At 35.5% G+C, this 20610-nt stretch overlaps 1 protein-coding gene across 10 annotated transcripts in view; it reads left to right on the top strand.

Moving 5' to 3' along the window:
• Positions 1-20610, top strand: part of pcdh15b (protocadherin-related 15b) — a 311541-nt gene that overhangs the window by 112223 nt on the left and 178708 nt on the right. For 8 of the 10 annotated variants that reach the window (XM_069188941.1, XM_069188940.1, XM_069188947.1 and 5 more), the window contains 2 exons: positions 19418-19432; positions 19764-19829. In XM_069188941.1, coding sequence (XP_069045042.1) covers positions 19418-19432; positions 19764-19829 — 81 coding nt within the window. Of the gene's footprint in view, positions 1-19417; positions 19441-19763; positions 19830-20610 lie in introns of all 10 variants that reach the window. The other 2 variants (XM_069188948.1, XM_069188944.1) reach the window with 2 other exon arrangements.

The raw sequence follows: 20610 nt of genomic DNA, 5'->3' as shown, positions 1-20610 counted from the left end.
AGCTGGTAGGCAAGAATGAGGAAAAAGTTACAATATTGTTATTTTTCTTTTAAGATTCAATAACTGAAGATGATTTGCCTTAAAATTAATTGACAGAAGTGTGTGGTTCAGGATAGTTATATTTAAAATGATTATGTAGAAGCTTTCTTATTGTTTGTCACCAGCAACTTTTCAATGTCCTTTACAATAATTAAAATGTATAAAGGTCTATTTTAAATTTTAATGTGGGATTGATTAATTTGTGCTTATATAGTGCTGTTAATACAAACTAATCAGTTTCTGAATGTGGTCCCTTTTTCTTTAGAACTTATTGACATTAGAATCATTAAATCCATTATAGAAATCCCAACCTCATCACATGCACCTGTCAGCTGGGTGATACATTGGTTCTCCTTGTCAGTTTTTTAGAACCCATGTCACGTATGCATTTTGTCATGTACCATTATTAGCATTTGACCTCACCTATCTTGAAATTAATATTATTGATGCTATTACCCAAATAATTGCTGTCCAGTCATAAGCACAGTATGATCAGATTTGGTGAAGTACATACAGTAAGCATATATGAAGGTTACAAATGAGAAGAGGCCATTCACACAGTCTATCTTGTTTGGTTGGTGCTACTGTAGGCGTTTAAATCCAAGGTTTTTGTCAAGGCATTCCTTGAAAGAAGCTTCGTCTTTAGTGTAGCTGGGCAGCTTGTTCCAGACTCCACAGAAGTGCCTCCTTTTCTGTCTTATTTGCATTTCCCCTAGGATTCTACTTGTGTCCACTGGTTTAAGTGTAGTTGTTGATCTTGAAGAAATCCATTGGGTTAACATTGTCTGTACTTTTAAGAACTTAAATCACATCCCCTTGCAGTCTTTTTGTGCAGGATGAAAAAAAGTTTTTAGCTTCTCGGTACAGTACATTTCTTTGAGCTGAGGATCTTCCTGGTTGCTCTTCTTTGGACCAATTTCAGGAAAAGAGTGCCATTTTGGTAATATGCTAACCAATTCCCTATACAATAGTCTAAAAGAGAGTTTGCTAAGGTATTTTATATTTTAACACAATATCCTTTTAATTATGCACTTTTGACAATATCACTGTGTCATATTATGGCATATTATATAAGGCTTTATTTGCTTCCTCATATCTTTTAAATCTTTTTCATTGGTAACATCTTCAAGCTCATACTTCAATGTTATTTCCCATTTTATATTTATAGCACTAACTACAGTATATTTATATGAACTGCTGTGTATAGTTTTTGCTACTTGCTTGCATCAGACAGAACTATACAGTATAACTTCACACATCTCTAAATTTAGTTTTGAGTTGTACAAGTGGACATAACATAATCATCACCTTTTATGTATTTTGTCTGTTTTGTTAAGTTCTAATTTAAAAAATCATGTTTACCCTGCCTGTTTTGCTTATAGTTCAAACCTTTTAATCCTTGCCAGTGTCCCTTTTTTAATTTATTTATTTTTTCAAGCACATCTGGATCCAAGAAGTTCCAATGTCAGATTCTGCAATGATAATAATAAAAGATCAATCCAGTTAATCTCTGCTAATTCCACAAGACATTGATGTTTCTTGCTATTTGCCTTTTCCTTACTGCCACCTTAATACTGTAGCTAGTTACAGTATTTAACTTATAAAGTGCCCTCCAAAAATACCGGGACAGCAGAGTCACAACTTTTCAGTCAAGTCAAATTAGTTTTTTGTTACCGTGAGAATAAAATGAAATGGTACAGTAAGTACATTATAATACAGTATACATTTTATTTTATGGTAATTCCATGTAGGGCTTGGCAATATGACCTCAAATCAGCATCACAATAATTTCACACATTTACCTCGATAATGATAAATTAACAAATATTTTTTTGAAACCCTTGAAATTATATGATTACATAATATGCTGCAAGATCATGTTTTAAAAATGTGAAACTATTAAAGATGCACACACCTCGTCTTTTCTCAATCTTACAAATAATTTCATTTTTTTATAAATTATGCTAGAAATCTGAATATACTGTACATCTTATGAAAAAAAGATCAGTTTTAAATTGTTTTACAGTAAAAGGCAAGTTGAAGTTGCCTGAATTACTAACAAAAATAGAAAATAATGTTTCACATCCATAGTGAACTTTCAAAATGAATAATGTAAATAAATAAAATCCTCCCTTATGTTAGTCTTTCGGTGTTCATGATGAAACATGTTGCTAGTGTTACGTTTGGATCCAGAAATGGTTTTCCGACAGAGTTTACATCTGACTTCTCTTTGTTCAGAATCCTGTTTTCTGAAGACAAAATATTACCAAACAATTGACTCTGCATCTTTTTTAGATAGCAGATCGTCTTCATATGTATTTGAATGCCCGACTGGGGATCAGCTTTAGTGCTCTTTTTGTCTCATACCCGGCACGCTTCTTTGTGTTTTGAATGAAGAGCGAAGGTTGGACGAGGCAGAAGCATGTGACTGGATATGACTACCAGGTGTTGTAGTTTAAGGGGACCGCTTATGAAAGCACACAGTGGGGAAAGCTTTTATCTAACATACCGGCCTAAGTAAAATGAGAGATTCTTAAAGTCGGTATCGGTAAATTTCCGGTATATCACCCAGCCCTAATTCCATGCATAAATTTGATCATATAAGAACAAATATAGACTGTGTGCACATTCCTTTGAGGCAAAAACTGTATAAAGTCAGTGGCCCATGGAGCTCATCTAATCAGTTGAGATGTTTTCCTACAGCTACTCTGAGTTCTTCTTGGGGAGTTCCGGCTTCATTTTTCCTCAGCACATACTGTAAAATACATGCTCAGTTGAATTAAATCTGGAGATTATCTCGGCCAATCTAAGATTTTACCCTTTTTTTTCCTCCTGAGGAAGTCCTTGATTGGCCATATATTTTTGCTCTTTGCCGTGGTCATTTTGTCGCTCAATCAGTAGGGAAGCATTTTCATCTATATAAAAAAACCCCAAAATATTCTGTAATTCCACAATTCATTATGCCACCATTTTGCCACCGTTGTAACAGTGTGGGAGTGGGAGGAGCCGGGGCGAGCACCCGTAAAAGTTGCCACCCTGTCTGAGGTGGCAGAGGCACTGGTGTAAAGTTAGATGAAATGCTCCTTGGAGCATCAGTAGTTCCTTTCTTTCTCCACACCCTCACCTTTCCATCAAATTACAGGTTCAGCTTTGCCTCATCTGTCCATATAATGGTTTACCATATCTCCCCTGGCCCGTCTTTGCTCTTTGCATCTGGATCCTCTTTTCGTAGTGGTGATGGGATCTGTAGTGCTGTAGCCCTTGTAATTCTCTTGACTCGGTCTTTAGCAATCTGTGTTCTTTGATACCCTCACCACTGCACCCTGGAGGGTGTTGGTAATTTCACTGACAGTTCTTAGGGTTGTCCTTGACAGCTCTGAATTTTCCTGTCATCAACTGCAGATGTTTTTCTTGGCTCACCCAGTCTTGCCTGATTGGTAATTATGTCTGTGGTTTCTTTCTGCTTGAGTATATTCCAGAACTGTTGTTTCTAGTGCTATATTTATGGCTCTGATTATGATTTGAATTTTTCAGATTAAAAGTTGCTTGTTTTCTTTAATAAAAAGTTATTTGATTTTCATTTTCATTTTCAACTATTGATTCAAAAAGGTTAATTCAGAGGTAAATTGATACAGTAGGATGTTAATGACTTTTTATGAGTGGCTTTTTACTCCGTAACAAATATTTGACTATCAAGTAAGGCATACTTCTATACATTGATATTTTTTAGTTAATTATGGCGATGTTCTTGTTTTTCTAGTGCTGTTTTTATTGAACTTTGACCAACTTAAGGATTAAAGAGTCTGAGAAATGTCTTTAGTATGTAAAAGATTAGCTGACTATATGCAATCCCATGTGTATATTCTAGCATGGCCAAGCTGTATATCTTGTTACACTTTGCTCATAAGAGAATATTCTGTTTGAAAATTATCTTGAATTTACGAGTAAGATTTGATTGACTGATGTTTATGTGCATCTCGCTTAGTGTGATCAGTGATATACATCTCTTTGCTCATGTTGTGAAATTACAATTAACTAATTGATATTTTTATTCTAATGTGTGAAAACCATCCTTAATTGATATTATTTAATTTTCCAGTTTACATATTTCAGATTATTAAATTGTTCTTGCCTTGGAGCACACTGTTCAATTCTTTAATGACCTCCGTATACAGCTGTCCATTTTTAGTCTATACTTTGTCCTACCTGTGACTTCATTCCATCCATACACTAAATATGATATGTAGATCAAAGGGCCAATTAGAAGGAACACACTGCACATGTAATTACTGTATACTGTGGTTTAGAGGTTAGGAATTTGGGAGGCATTTGTTCATGAATGAGTCACACTGTTGTGATCACAGCAAGAGAGCTGTTTATAACATCAAAATAAAATTGTTTTGGATAATAAAATAACAAATTTTGTGTTGCAGGTTTTTTTAATTATGTTGCCTATTAGACTAAAAGGCAAACAGAGAGCAAAGACTGGTTATATATTTCTCTTTGTTGCTGTATTTATTTATTTTTATTTCTGTTGTTCTGTGCTATTACATGTTCTTTGTACCAATAAAGATAGATCTTTTATTTCTGGAGTGTTGTATTCTCTGGTTTATTGGAGGAATTAAGTGACCAAAAAGCTGTTTATTTCTAAAGTAATTGTAATTGGAAGTTATCAGACACCAGATTCCCTCTTTCAGTAAAATCTTTGATATATGGAGAATGGGACTAATTAAACTAACCCACAGTGTGAAATCTTAGAAATGATTTTTTGTGTAAAATGGGATCTAAACTAGCAAAATAACCTTGGCGAGTTCAATCAGACAGCTGTCTATTGACCTCTATCCTCATGTGTCAAATAGAACTTCACTAATACTCCAGTTAATGCAATCCTGGTACAAAGAAATCTAATTCAATGAAGTACTACTCAGAAACATGTCTTATCATTCACTTCTGTTCCACTTTACATTTTTCTGTTTTATCAGATCTGACCCACATTGGCTTATTGGGCCAGAGCTTATCCTAGTTTTTGTGGTGTTATGTGGGCTAGAGAGTCGGTAACAGTGCAGGTGTTTAGGAGAAGCCGTGGCAAACACCGGTAAAAGTCAACACCCCATTTGAGGGGGTGGAAGCACCGGTGTGCTTTCAGCAAAAAGAGAGAAAAAGGAGAAAAGGTAGAGGAAAAATGCACTGCTTGGAACAGTGGCATCTTGACTGGAGTGTCCCTATTTAGTGGGGTCCAGCCTGGAGGAAAAAAGAACTGCTTGAAAGAGCAAAATCCAGTCTGGATTATCCCTATTTAGAGGGGTCCAGACTGCAGTAAAAAGAGTGAGAGGCCTAAAAACCCAACCTGCCCAGTGAGGATACATGGCAGGACAGGGGAGGAAAGGCTCAACCTGCTCTGGTATGGATACACGGCAGGACAGGAGAGGTGGAAAAAAAACTAAAACAAATTGATGGCCTTACTACACTCTTCCTCCACAATCCCCTCCGCGACTGTCGCTCTAATATCTCCGCTTGCGGGGGTTGTTAGTTGCAACCCCAAATCCCCAAATCCCCAAGGCTTCTTCCTCTCTCTTCACTATAGTCGCACTAGCATTGTCTTACATCTGCTTTGACCCAGCTCTCTCCCGTAACCGAACTTCACATATTGGAGAGCTAGTCTCCAACGTCCTCTCTCAACTAGCCACTAACTCAAGACTGCCCTGCTAGCTGGTCCCTCTGGGAAGTGGTCAGCATGTTCTTAAATGGCTCCCACTGCTGTAATCCAAAATTAACCACCCCATAATGTGGTTGTCAAGGCAACACATCACCCTTAGACAAGGGCTCCGCCTCTACACTGAACACGCCTCACGTAATACCACAGTTTATACAGATGGGTGAACTGGAGCAAGAGGGGGTAAAATACCTCACTCACCAGTGAACTTAATTGTTTGTTTTACAAAATAAATACATTCTTTTAATAAAATAAATACCTGAAGTCAGCAGTGTTTTCAAAAGCTGTGTATAGTATATAACAGCAGTAAAATTGCTTTCCTCTCATTCTTGAATTTAGGTCCTGCACCACCAAGCAGAAGTATATCAAGCTTGTTGAAGTTATTACAGATATGTAATAGTAGCCAGTTCTAGTGCAGTCATCCTTAAACCTGCTTTATCTTGAGTGTGTCCAGTTTCTTCTGTTTGATTGGTAGCCTGTGATGTCATCAGATGACTTCTGTTGACCTCATAACATATTTTTCCATGATCACAGGCAGCACATATAGAGTTCTTCATGTCGCATACATTTTCATTGTTCAATCATTTTAATTACATTTACATGCTCCATCTTTAATGTGACTTGCATGGTATTCAATTATCCCAAAAGGCAAGATTAATTAGACTGATTATTGTTATTATTACTGTTGCCCATTTTCTCTGATCTGGAGTCATACGTACAGTATCTGCATTCCTTCAGTATGCCTTTCGCTGATTTTTAAATATAATTTTCCCCGTTCAACTTTAGCTTCCTTTTGCAATCCAAATGTCACTGAAGAGCACTCACGTCTGATCGGTGTCCATAGCCATCAGCAGTTAATGATAAAATCATTGAACCTCATCAGCAGATGTGTAGTGCCCAGGAGTACACTGCTGGGCTTGACTGGTCTCCTGTTGGCCTCTTTGAACACCTGTTCATTAGCACTGGCTTTTATGTGAAATGTGAATCAGCTCAGGCTGATTTTCACTTTCCTACCCCACTGTTACATGAGGGCAGTGTAGTGCCTTCATTGGGATCTCATCCAAACTTAACTTCTAGCTTTGAGTGGAACTAAAACAAACTTTTCATCATAAATTCCTGCCTACTCATTGTAAAACATGAACATTAGCACTGCATCTAATGACTACTTACTATAACAGCCCCCTTTTTCTCTTTTGACACATTTTCACTCTCCTTTCTTCGTTGACTTTCGTTTATGATTGATATCAAAATGGTTAAACACACAGCAAATTCAGAGTGTAAAATAGGCACACAGTTGATATTGTTTTGTTTGTCTCTCTTCATTTGTAATTCATGGGCTCTTTAACTGAGGCTTTTAATATCGTGCCTGCACTGAATTTGATCCATGCTGATTTGCAGTAACAGTGACCCACAGAAACTTAACTTTTAAGGCATTGTTACAAAGCTATGTTTTTGCATTTGAATTTTTAAGGGTTTAGATCTAGTGTACACTTTACAATATTGCTTTAGACTGCTGTAAATGAGCTGCAAATGACAAAGGGCAGATTAACAGGTATCCACATGAGTATCTTAAACCCCACGGGACTCATGGCATGTGAGAAATAATGACTAAGATCTATGCCCTTGATGTGCTAAAAATCCACAGATACTGTATTACTGTATGATGTAAATCCCACAATAAAGGCTCCAGATGATCCCTACTGACTTACGCTATTATGTACATGAATGAAGCTTAATTTTTTAAATAAATATTTTTTATCACTTGGATCAAATGCTTAATGAAGAATAGTTATAACCTTAGAGCCAATTTCCTCTATATAAAAAAAGCAACGCTACTTTATACAGATTCTAAGAATAGATTGGTTTCTCACCTTCCTTCACTTTGTTTTAATCATCTTTTCTGATTGCTACTTAGGTGATGAAAAACTAAATTTTCTTTACAAAGTGACATGAACACTGTCATTCAGTAGTTGTGTGACACTGTGTTAATGTTTAATTATTCTGGAGTTGGTTTAAATGAGAGGTACAATTGTGGGGGCCTTATAATTTCAACATCTTACTCAGAGTGTGTTCACACTAGCACTTTAATGTATTCTAGTGCCCTTTTGAGATTCACTTTAAATTGATCATTAGAGGAAGTTAAAAAAACAATCACTGTAGGAGGTAAAAATAATGGTAGTTCTGTAATAAGGTTTGCCCAACACAATTACGCCATTTAAATTTATTGTGGATTTGAAAAATAGGAATAGTTTTAGATGAAACACCACAGAATTATACATTTAATTTCATATCATAAGAGTTTAAGAAATAAGAAATATCTTTCTGCATATCAGCGAATTTAGTTTTTGAGTTTTTTCTTAAAAGGGACTGCTTGGAAATTTGGTTTTAAGAGATATATGGATGTGTGAACATTTTATTGTCTCTGAGTAGTTCAATTTCACCCTAAAACTACGATGAAGGTGAGTAAAATAATACAGGAAAGGACCATGAAGCAATGTCAATCGTGCACTGCTATGTAAAAACTAATTTTAATTAATATTGATCTGGAGCAGCCAATATGCAGTGTTGTGGTAGATAAACCACAGATAACCGATTATCAATCTTATTGTATTGACTCATTTTCTGGTGTTCATCAGTAGTAATAATTTATTTGCTTCTGCATATCCATAAAACTAAAATTCTACTTTGTGTACTACAAAATAGAAATCTGTCAGGTACTGTACTCAGTATTTCATTTCCACCTGGTCAAGTATTAAAACCTTGTCCCATAATTATTATAGTTATCTATATTATTTGCAAAGAAAATAATTCAGGGGTTATTTTCAATCCCTGTTGGTTTTTGAATCTCAGTCTTAGATACCATTTTCCCATCCTGGAAATATTGCTTCACCTTCTAACATAATGTTAGTGTTTGTCTTTTCAAAGATTGATTATTGTAATTTACTGTTTTTAGGAAGTCTAAACCCCTTAACTTCCTGTTAATTTGTAAATGATTCTGCTTGAAATGGAACTAGTATACAGTGGTGTGAAAAAGTGTTTGCCCCTTTCCTGATTTCTTTTTTTGCATGTTTGTCACACTGAAATGTTTCAGATCATCAAACAAATTGAAATATTAGACACAAGTAAACACAAAATGCAGTTTTTAAATGAAGGTTTTTATTATTAAGGGGAAAAAAAACCCAAACGTACATGGCCCTGTGTGAAAAAGTGATTGCCCCCTAAACCTAATAACTGGTTGGGCCACCCTTAGCAACAACAACTGCAATCAAGCGTTTGCGATAACTGGCAATGAGTCTTTTACAGCGCTCTGGAGGAATTTTGGCCCACTCATCTTTGCAGAATTGTTGTAATTCAGCCACATTGGAGGGTTTTCGAGCCTTAACCGCTTTTTTAAGGTCATGCCACAACATCTCAATTGGATTCAGGTCAGGACTTTGACTAGGCCATTTCAAAGTCTTCATTTTGTTTTTCTTAAGCCATTCAGAGGTGGACTTGCTGGTGTGTTTTGGATCATTGTCCTGCTGCAGAACCCAAGTGCGCTTCAGCTTGAAGTCACGAACAGATGGCCGGACATTCTTCTTCAGGATTTTTTGGTAGACAGCAGAATTCATGGTTCCATTTACCACAGCAAGTCTTCCAGGTCCTGAAGCAGCAAAACAGCCCCAGACCATCACACTACCACCACCATATTTTACTGTTGGTATGATGTTCCTTTTCTGAAATGCTGTGTTACTTTTACACCAGATGTAATGGGACACACACCTTCCAAAAAGTTCAACTTTTGTCTCATCAGTCCACAGAGTATTTTCCCCAAAAGTATTGGGGATCATCAAGATGTTTTCTGGCAAAACTGAGGCAAGCCTTTTTATGTTATTTTTGCTCAGCAGTGGTTTTCATCTTGGAACTCTGCCATGCAGGCCATTTTTGCCCAGTCTCTTTCTTATGGTGGAGTCATGAACACTGACCTTAACTGAGGCAAGTGAAGCCTGCAGTTCTTTGGATGTTGTTGTAGGGTTTTTTCTGACCTCTTGGATGAGTCCTCGCTGCGCTCTTGGGGTAATTTTGGTCAGCCGACCACTCCTGGGAAGGTTCACCACTGTTCCATGTTTTCACCATTTGTGGATAATGGCTCTCACTGTGGTTCGCTGGAGTCCCAAAGCTTTAGAAATGGCTTTATAACCTTTTCCAGACTGATAAATCTCAATTACTCTGTTTCTCATTTGTTCCTGAATTTGTTTAGATCACAGCATGATGTCTAGCTTTTGAGGATCTTTTGGTCTACTTCACTTTGTCAGGCAGGTCCTATTTAAGTGATTTCTTGATTGAGAACAGGTGTGGCAGTAATCAGACCTGGGTGTGGCTAGAGAAATTGAACTCAGCTTTCCAAAGATGTGATAAACCACAGTTGATTTATATTTTAACAGGAGGGGCAGTCACTTTTTCACACAGGGCCATTAGGTTTGGATTTTTTTTCCCCTTAATAATAAAAACCTTCATTTAAAAACTGCATTTTGTGTTTACTTGTGTTATCTTTGTCTAATATTTCAATTTGTTTGATGATCTGAAACATTAAAAAAAAAGAAATCAGGAAGGGGGCAAACACTTTTTCACACCACTGTATAGTCAATATTTTGTCTGTTGACTCCCCTCTATGCAACTTTCACGTAGTTAATAATGGTTTATCGTGATCACAGTTTATCTACACTCTGTTAGTGACAGGGTTTTTTAATTGTGATTTACATATACTATAAAGTGCTTTTTAATGATGCTTTTAAAGTTAATGTATAATAAACGTTAATAATACATGCAATTATTAAATATAATAAACTTTATATAATATTATTAACAATTAGCTTAACCCAAGTTGTTAATATTTCAATAGAAGATATATACAGTAGTACTACTGTAGTAAGATGTGTTATGTCCCAGTGTGTGGTCCATGTGTGTTTGTTGTTACTGTATGTTCCACACTTCTGACTTTGATTGTTCTGCCTTCCCCATTGGCCCACCATTACACTGTTGTTTCCGTATGACATCATCTTCAATTAGCTTCTCGACCAATCACAACTAATCTTATTCACTATATAACATGGAGGTTTTCAGAAGGAAGAGGCTTTTTGTTTGACTCTGGTCCTGCTTGGCTTTGGTTTTTGCTATGCTATGTTTCTGGTTTTGCTTCAGCTTTGTTGGTTTGTTGCATTGCTGTTTTGCTTTGTGTGTGTGCATTTTTGTATAGCTTCAGCTTTGTTTTGTTGGTTTCTGTTAGTCTCTTTGTACTTTCGTTTGTTTGTGTTATCCTTATTTTGCTATAACCTTGCCCAAACTTATTGTATCAACTTACCCTGTTACATGTCTAATCTTGTTTGTATTTGTAGTTCACTTATGTATTTGTGTGGACGTTTGTGTATAGAGTTAGTTTAGGTTGTTCGGTACATTTGGCACACATGTAGTTGATTCTTGTATTAGTCATACTAGTTTAGTATGGGTGAGTGCCTTTTGTCTTGTACGGTTTTGGGTAGTCAGTGGAGGTTAGCTAGGGTGTTGAAGATGCCAAAGACCGTGTGTTTCGGGTTTTCTTTTGTAGTCAGATTAGCTTTCCATTTCCCTACTCCATTTTGTTTCTTTTCTTTGTCACCACTCTAGTTCCCTACCCCTGTGTGTTATTGTGTCCAATTACAAACCAGTCACTTATTTCTCTTAAAATAATCACTTCTGCACCGACCCTTGTTATCACACTTCCTAGTCCCTCACCAGAACCCACCTGCTTCCAAAAATTATGCTAAATGTTACACCCCTTCACCCCTAGACACTTGGGTCTTAACAGATATAATATTGTAGTATTGTGCTTCTGTATAAAGAAGGGAAAAAAAATCAGTGAAAATTGTAGAACAATACAAAATGTCTAAAACCTTTCCACATCTGCATATACAGTAGATGAAGTATATGCCTGTACCTACAGTATATATTGTACAATCCATGCATAATTACACACATTGTTAAAATATTTCAATTCCAACAAAAATAGAAGACACCATTTTAAAAAAATACACTGTAATATGACAGCAATTTGTTTTGAAATGATGTTTATATCAGAATTCATGCCTTTACATGCTTCTTAAGTGTGAATGTTTTCTATGAAAAATGCAAAGTGTGGTGGATAAAAAGCCTTTTTGGCCAGCACAAATAGATCATAATAAATAGTGTCTAGGCTTTAAATGAATGACTGAAATTAGTTACACTATAGATGAAACTTTGTCTTTTGTACAAACATTCAGTAAACAATAATTATCTTTTCAAGTGCACTTCAGGCAGCTGCAATGGTTCTTTTAAGCTTTAGTATGCTATTCAACACAGTCATAAACCACTACTTGAGCAACACCCTTTATTTTTCATTCTCTAAGAGTTTAATAAACCGCCTAACTGCATTAGGGTTGTGCACTATGAAAAGACATTTTGAAGGTCTTCCATTTTACTAGATGAAAATCTTGGAGCAAGTACAGTATAATGACAATGATTGCGTTTTTAAATTAGCTCTGTGGTAGCTTAAGAACTAGTTTATATGTTCATGGCTGAACCTAGACCTTTTTGTATGTGCTGTTTTTGTTTAAAGAATCAGATTCGTAGTTGATTTGATTATTGCCTGTGACTTTTCTTCTGGATTTAAAACCTTTTAAAAACATTCCACAGTTGAGTTTTATACTGATGTCTGAGCTCTGTTTAAGAAGTTTAGCAGTATTTGAAGTGAAACAAGTTTGTTGTTAGGATACTCTTTGTTTGATACAGTATATCATATTTATTCTAAGAGAGATTATTAGTAAATAATGAAAACTGCCTACAGGCAGAACCCAGAAACACACAGACAAGCATTTTTTTTTTTATTAGAATACTATTGTGTAAGCAATATTCCCTTTTTTACTGTGCTTTGGATTCTCTAACTTCTTTAGTCTCTTGATAAAGTCAACTTAAACACCACATTTAAGAATCTGCCCAGAATGAAAGATTTTTAAAGCATTAAGAACTATTAAGTTTACTATTAAGTTACAGTAGTGAGCACATTTTTTCATGTACTGTAGGTAAAATAGGGAGAGTAATAATATCTTCATTATTCAGTTGTCATCTGAGAGCCCAGCTCAGAAACTGTTGTTTAAGATGATTTGATGCTCTGTAAGTTGGGAAGTGTTCATTGTGAAAAATCATTATTAGAATGGAAATTGTGTTGTAGGTTTGCAAACATTTTATAGTTCTCTAAACAGAATAGAACAGAACTGGAATGTTCAAAAACACCATAATATTTTCAATTTTATGAAAAGTTAGAAAACATGAAAACAGTGATGAGAGGTGTAAGACATGGCTGTTCTTTTATTGGGAGGCCTTTCAACACCTTGCCTAAGATTCATGCCTGGAGGTGAACATAGAGGACTGGATATGGTTCACTCACACATCTTGGGTACTTGAGTACTGTCTCTACAACAGAAGCAAAAATAAACTAGGCAGCAAAATAAATGGGAAACATTATACAAAAATAAGCAATAGGATTTTGTAAAATATAAAATAGTTTCCGCTTACAGCTACAGGCAATATTGCAAAACCAATCAATAACATAGAAAAGGAACAAATGTAATAGCCAGATCAATAATAGATAGACTGTAATGGCTATTACTGATGGCAACATAAATGTAAAGGCTTATACATTATAAACATTGACAATAGGCTTTTGCCAGGAAGTAATCACACAGATTGCTGTAATGATCCACTACTGTATATAGAACAATGTTTCAAGTACAAGAACTATACTGTTCTACAAGGTTTTGTTCTTTATTTCATGACCCTGACAAAGATTTAAAGTTGTTTTGTCTGTAGAGCTGAAACCTTTGATTCTGTCATAACCAGAAACGGCCAAAGAATCATTGTGTAGTTATAAGGCAAGGGCCTTATAAATGCCCTTTCTCCTCACAGCAACCTTAACTATTTTGTTCAAGTTTATTGGTATCTTCGATACAGTCAGAATACAAAAAAGCTCATACATTTCACTATAATACTTTCGCTAACAAAGCAATGTATCAAATTAACACTGATACAATTATTGAAAAAATACCTTTAAAAAAAACTTTGTATTATGTATGTTTTTAGAAGTTAAAACTTTTTTAGTATATTGACCAAAGATTGTTTTAACAAGATCTTGATAAACTCTTGGTAAAGTAGCTTATGTAAAAATTAGTTTACCTTTACACTCTGTGTTTTTATTTAAATGTAAAATAGGCTATTTCATTCTTATAAACAATTATAATTACAAATTATAAAAATAGCTTGCTACAATTGGCTTATGCAGATGTGTTTTCTGAAAAACATTATTTGCATCTCGAGCTTAGTGCTTCAGGGCGCAAGCATCCTGATTAAAGAGGCAGATATTTTCAATTTGAAGGATGTAATTTAATGCAAATAACAAAGCGGTACAAATTAAAATATTTAGATTGCCCTTGGAGTAACCAGGCAGAGTGTGTTCTTGAAGTCGGATTTTCTATTATGGATTTAACAACTGGAAAGTTTAGATCTATTATTTTTCCCACAAGCCCAAAGTATTTATTATACCTTGTTGACTGGGTTTGTATTACACTAGCATGTTTTGATTAGTGCATTTCAATAGAATACAATTAAGCAATTGGTCCAGTTAATGAAAGTTAATCAGCAAGAAATGGACTGATACCTGAAACATTTTTATTACAAGAGATGCGTACCTACTTATGTGAGTAATAAGTCATCTGTCTGAGACTTTGGTGGAAATTAGCTAATCACAAAGACATATTACTGTGCGGGGTGTAAGAATAAAAAGGGCAAATTTAATAGATTGGGAATGAAGGAAGAGAAACAATGTGTCAACATAAGAAAAGCAAGCTATACACTGTGATAGGATGATAAGTTCAGATAAGATGGAGGTTCTTATCTGAACTACATTTCCCAGAAGTCTGTAGGGAATTACCTGCCTTCCTCAGTCACTAATTGGTCAGCTGACAGTTTAAAAATAAGGTTTTTACAGTATGTGCTATATGGGGACAGAGGGCAGATCATCTTATATGCAATAACAGATGAGATACAATAACCGGGGCAGGAGCAAGAAGGAATATGTGTCCTGAGCAACTGTGATAGTGGCAGGTGGAACTTAGTTTTGGAAGAGTCTCAGAGATAGACTTTGTTGACAGACTTTGGTGTCTGTAAGCCTCTTAGCTGCCTGGCTTTGCTATCGAGAGTGAACTGATGAGGTCTAGTATGGACTTCTCACTGGACTCTTGTTTAAGATTGCAAATAAAAGAGCTCTCGATTACCTTATTGTTTGTCTATTTTACCTTGACCTTCCTTTCAACATGACTGTTTATGACACCTACAGTAGTGCTGCGCTTCTTTTTCTGCTTGGCCCAAATAAACACCTGGAAAAGCAAAGACCTACAGTAGTTCTTGTATACTTACTGTATTTGTTTTAATTTCAAATCAAAATAAAATACTTTTATCAAAACAAACAATGTTCAAAGAACATTTTGATGCTGCGGTCCCTGAGATCTCAAGCTGAGCTTCAAATGCAGAAGAGTCTCGGGAGTCTTTGGGAAGGCTTAATGAGGGATGATGAAGAAATAGTGCAGGATGATTGAAAATGGAGCCGGAAAAAAGCTGCCTTGTTGCCGAGGAGAGGCTGGCTTGAATATAACTGTTAGAATTAATATTATGCCAGGAAAAAAGCTGCCTTGATATAGTAGAGAGACTGTCCTGGCTTGAAAACAGCTGTGAGAATTGGAAAGGCAGGCAAAGCTGTCAGATTCATGCAAAGGCTCCCAGCAGAATGAGACAGAAACGACAGCGGAGAAGGCTGGGCAACTGTAGCTTTGGAGGAGACAGGGAAAAGGAATAAGGGTGGAAAAATTGAGCTGAAAAAAACAGTGAGGACTGAATGGCCCCACTGATCAGTACTTGTGAATCTAGAATAAAATAAGACGTTCGTCAGATGAGCATTTCAGTATTGAAGAGCTCAGCACTGAGTGCTCTAGTCAGTGTCAGAGCACTGAATAAGCAGGGGGGGAAAAGCTTTAAATAGTCTGCTTAATTCTCTTGATTTTGGGATGGTCCACCAGATTGAAAGATTAATGGTATGTGGAATGTGTGTCCTGAACGAGTTCGCACACAGTGGGAAGGAGGCTGAGAACACCTGCGAATGCACTGGTTGCCCAAGGCAACTTCGAGATGCGAGCTGCTCCCAGCCTGGGTGTAAGAAGAATCATACATCCTTGCAAGCCAGCAGTCACTTGATATGACTCCACTGTTTCTTTCCAGAATGAGATAAATCTTTTGTTTTTTGCTGTAGGATCTTCTGGTACACTTGCCAGTTCCAATTTAGGGCCCATTTGTAGTTCAGTGCTCTAATGCGCTGTCTAAAAGAAAGTGGTTTTCTAACACTTGTGACTTCCAAAATACAAAACTAATTAGAGAAGATTACTGTTCAAAAGATGAATAATATATTTTAAATTGCTAAGTGCTTGTGTTCTGAATAGTCAAATTAACAACCATAGATGTATAGACCTGTGTTTTTTTTTATTTGTGTGTAGCAATAACCTAAGTATGCAAAAGGCACAGGGAAAAAGCCTGTTAACAGTCAACATCTTGATTTACTGGGGTCTGTTTTAGGATTTACGAAACTAAGTCTTAGTCTTGGATAAGTGGTTAAGAAGACCGATGACCATGTGACCATGAACTCACAGAAACACACCCTTTTTAAAGTCACATATTTCTCATGATCCATCACAAGCCAATAAGGATCTTTTCTGGTTAGTGACCTTGTTTTTTCCTCATTGGCTACTTGCTGATACACATTGCTACCAGTAATGACATAATCTGCCTACTCAGTTTCCTATTCCAGTGTCCAGGCCAAATTTTCCCCCTTGGCCCTTACCGTGGCCTCCGTTGTTCCCGTGTATGATTGGCTTGCACTTGTCCTGCGATGGACTGGTGCCCCGTCAAAGGTCAAAGGTGTACCCTGCCTTGTGCTCATTGCTTGCTGGGTATGCTCCAGCTTCACAGCGACCCTCACCAGGAAAAGCAGAAGTGAAAATGGATGAATGGATGGATTCCTCATCACATAATTTAAATAGATGTAAATACAGTATATCCATTATATACAGAGAACATGGTTTAAATGAAAACAAGTTGTATGTGCTGTATGCAATGGAAAAAATGTTTCTATCTTAAATTTGTTTAAAATCATATTCTAGTGGCAATAGAACAGCTACTACAATTTAATGTTTTAGGTGTAGTTTAATTCAAACTCAATTTTCAAAACAAAACTAAAAACTTTACTTTAATATTTAGAGGTTTCTATGTGTATTGTTTTATTTTTCTTAAAAAGACAAAAAATAAAATTGAGAAAGCATTGGGCCAACACCTGCCTCAAACAAGCCTGGAAATCAGAGAGGTACTGTATCTTGACTGATTAATAATTCCTCCAGGCTAATGCAGTCCGTATTCAGAAGGTGCTTTGTGCCTTAACTGGAACTTTGACACAGTAGTTTAATTTGTTTATACTAGACATTCAGGTAACTGTTGTAGAAAGGTCAGATGATTGTACTTATTTTTTTATCTGTAGCTCTTCTTCGAAGACTTCATTTGAAAATATGAGAATGGGTTTTCAGCAAGAGATTGGGAGAATAATTGGGAGCACTGACTACTAGTATACAGTCTGTGAGCATACCTCTGTGGTGTTTAAATGGAGACTCTATCAAGGATGTTCTTGGAAAGCAGCATTCTGTGTGGAAATAAAACAAATATCTTTTGAAATTAATGCATGCATTTATTTCTACTTAAAAAAGTCTATAATTCCATTCTTGTGTTTTCACATTAAAAAAATATTATGTTAGGTGATGCACTCTGACTGTAGAGCACAAATCTCCACTCAGGTATGATTCTTTAGACAACCAGTGAAGTTAGATGTACTTCCAATTTGACCCTATCTCAATAATATCATTTATTTTAATAAAGTGTTTCCTGAAGTTTTATTAGAGGTAATTTGAATGTTGTTTATAATTACAGAAATTGTGTACTATATATACAATATGCTATGCTTACCTAGATTAGTTCTAAAACTTTTATTAAAAGTGATTCTACAGGTAGAGACGTGTTTTGACATATTGGGTCTGTTAGCATGTGCCATCATAGACAGGTTGGTGTCATGATTCACCTTTAAATATTAACTTTTTGGTTTACATTTTTAAAAGATGTTTTAGTCATGTCTGACTCGATGTACAGGTAGTCGTTTGCTGTTGTCTTAGTCCTGAAATTAAGCAATACGTCTAAGCATCACTTCTAAAGGATTCAGGTGCATATACAGTACATCTGGCAGTAAAACTATCTGTTTCATTTGTGAGGCAACAGTTGTTAAGTTACGTAAGAATGTTTCAGCAGCATATGGTCAATAAGAAGCCCCAGCAACAGTCGTCTTAAGTATCACCAATGTTTTGAATGTCATGTAAGGCGATACTACCATCAGTAATTACTAACTCATGGACATAGCATTGCACAGGGTCAGTTTATGAATAATTAATGCAAATTGACGCATAGCTTCATCATTAATTTATTAATACACTAGAAGCAACATATTGATATTGTATTCTGCTTTAAACTGTTGGTAGGTGATGCACACAAGTATCAGTTTTCAAGTCTGTTAAGTCAGTTGTGTTAAGTTTGTGCTGTTTATGGAAATTTCAATTAAACATTTCTTAATGTGTTTTAATAGTGACATTGATTACAGTACCTTTAAATTACAGTAGTTCAAGTAGGTAGCTGTGTCAGCATGCATAGGCAGAATACACTCTGCATTAATCTATGCAATCTATGCACTCTGCATTAAACGATGTCTGCTTAGAGAAAGTAAAAGCACAAAACAGATAATAATGTACAGTATTTCACTCCGGGTGAGCTGTATAGCAGAGCTTTTTTTATTTTTAAAATTCTCCATTCTTTATTTTTTGCAAAGAGTTAGGTTAATGTGTTCTGAAGCATTGAAATAGCAACAAAGGTTTATGAAAAAATATTTGAATGCAGAATCCTATATGTGAATTTCCAGTAAGTAATCAGTTGCCACAAATGAACAAACTAAACAAATAAGATAAACTCAGTTTTCTTCAAATTATATATAAGTTAAAATAAAGCTTTTTCTTAAAGTTCTGAAGGCATAGGGTAATTATGCTAGATTTTCAATTTAATGCATTGTACTATTGATTTCTTACATTTTGAATATGTGTGTTTTTGTTGAAAGGAGCAGACTATATATAGTTTTTGTGTTGCTAAAGTTCATTAACTGTGTTTGAAATGAGTATTTCTCACTCCTTGATGGTGTTATTTGTTAACAAAGTCTGTTTCTTATTCATTCAACATCACATGCCAACAAAAAAATCATTAAGAATGTATAATACACACTTACAAAATCCTAGTACATTGTTGACAGTAATGAAAAACAGTTTATTTGTGCATGCAATTCTGCTTTCTTATTTCTTAAATTTTCCTATTACCTTTAATACCAATAGTTATCTTTCTGCATCACCTTTCAAGCCTTATGAAACAATTTCATGCTTTTCTTTTCTTCCATCATTCCAATGTGCTTTCTGCTGATGACACTAACTTTGACTCCAGATTGGCAGTATGAGGGTAAGATGGTAAATCTTTCCTTTTCTAACATTTTCTTTTCTACATTTATATTAACTGTATTGCTCTACTAACCCTACCATTCATTCAGCTCTTATTATTTGTGTTTTTACTGTACTTTGAACAGTTGTTGTAAATAAAGCAGCTTTAAACTGTCTTCGTTTGTTATGTGGTGGCCCATGCATCCAAGCTTTCTGTGGTAATATTATTTGAAGTGATTGATAGTTGAAATGTACTGTGCTTTATATGAAGTTTTGATTTTTCATAATGGTGCCTATTTCCTAAATACTGTACTATACCACAAGATAACTCACCTTTTGTCCTTTATTTTCAGAATGTAAACTTGCCAGGACAGGACCTCCAGCCACAATTGTAGCAATTGATGAAGAAAGTCCAAATGGTATGTACATCCTTCTTGGCATTTTTAACAAGTGTTGAATTCATATGAGAAATAAGTTAATTAGCCTAAAAGATGAAGAAAAAATACAACAATATCTGTAAAGTTAATTGTCACCATTCTTTTCGAGAAAAATCTTTTTTAATCCACAACAATGTTTTTGTTATTCCCTATTTTTAATATAAATAAGATAGATACTGTATGTTTATTTTCACATAGAAATATAAGTAGATCAACATACCTCTGAAATAAAAGCATGTCAAATTGCTATTGTCCCACTCAGGTTTCATTTTTCATGTTCCTTGGTTGAATAGGTACAGAAGCACATTGCTGCCACCAAGGAAAACTAAATCCAATTATTTTGTGATTATGAGTTAACAGATTATCTCGTCATTACGAGATAGCAACGATCATATGTGTGTTTGAACAACCTGTTACATTTGCAATGACAGTACCATTAAGCTATCGATAGGTTAGCTGGCACTGTGGGTTTAGCATTTAGTTGTTCATATACTGTACACATATGAACGTTGCTATCTTGTAATTACAAAATAATCTGTTAACTGTCGTAAATTAGATAATTACGAGATTTGTTTTTTGGTGGCAGCAATTCGCTTCCATAAATAGGATAGTTTGATTTCATTTGATTCGAATGCAGTATGATCGCCAATCCAAGTATTGAGAGCGGAGCCTTCAGATTCAGAGAGAACATGGAGGGATTTCATCCTTGTAACAATCTAACTCTCTGTGGTTTACATTTAAATTAATCCTTCCTATCTGCTTT

The sequence above is a fragment of the Lepisosteus oculatus genome, chromosome 4 (assembly GCF_040954835.1).
Source record: "Lepisosteus oculatus isolate fLepOcu1 chromosome 4, fLepOcu1.hap2, whole genome shotgun sequence".
Taxonomy (NCBI): Eukaryota; Metazoa; Chordata; class Actinopteri; order Semionotiformes; family Lepisosteidae; genus Lepisosteus; species Lepisosteus oculatus.
Note: the sequence above shows the minus strand (reverse complement) of the source record. Positions and strands in the feature narration are given on the sequence as shown.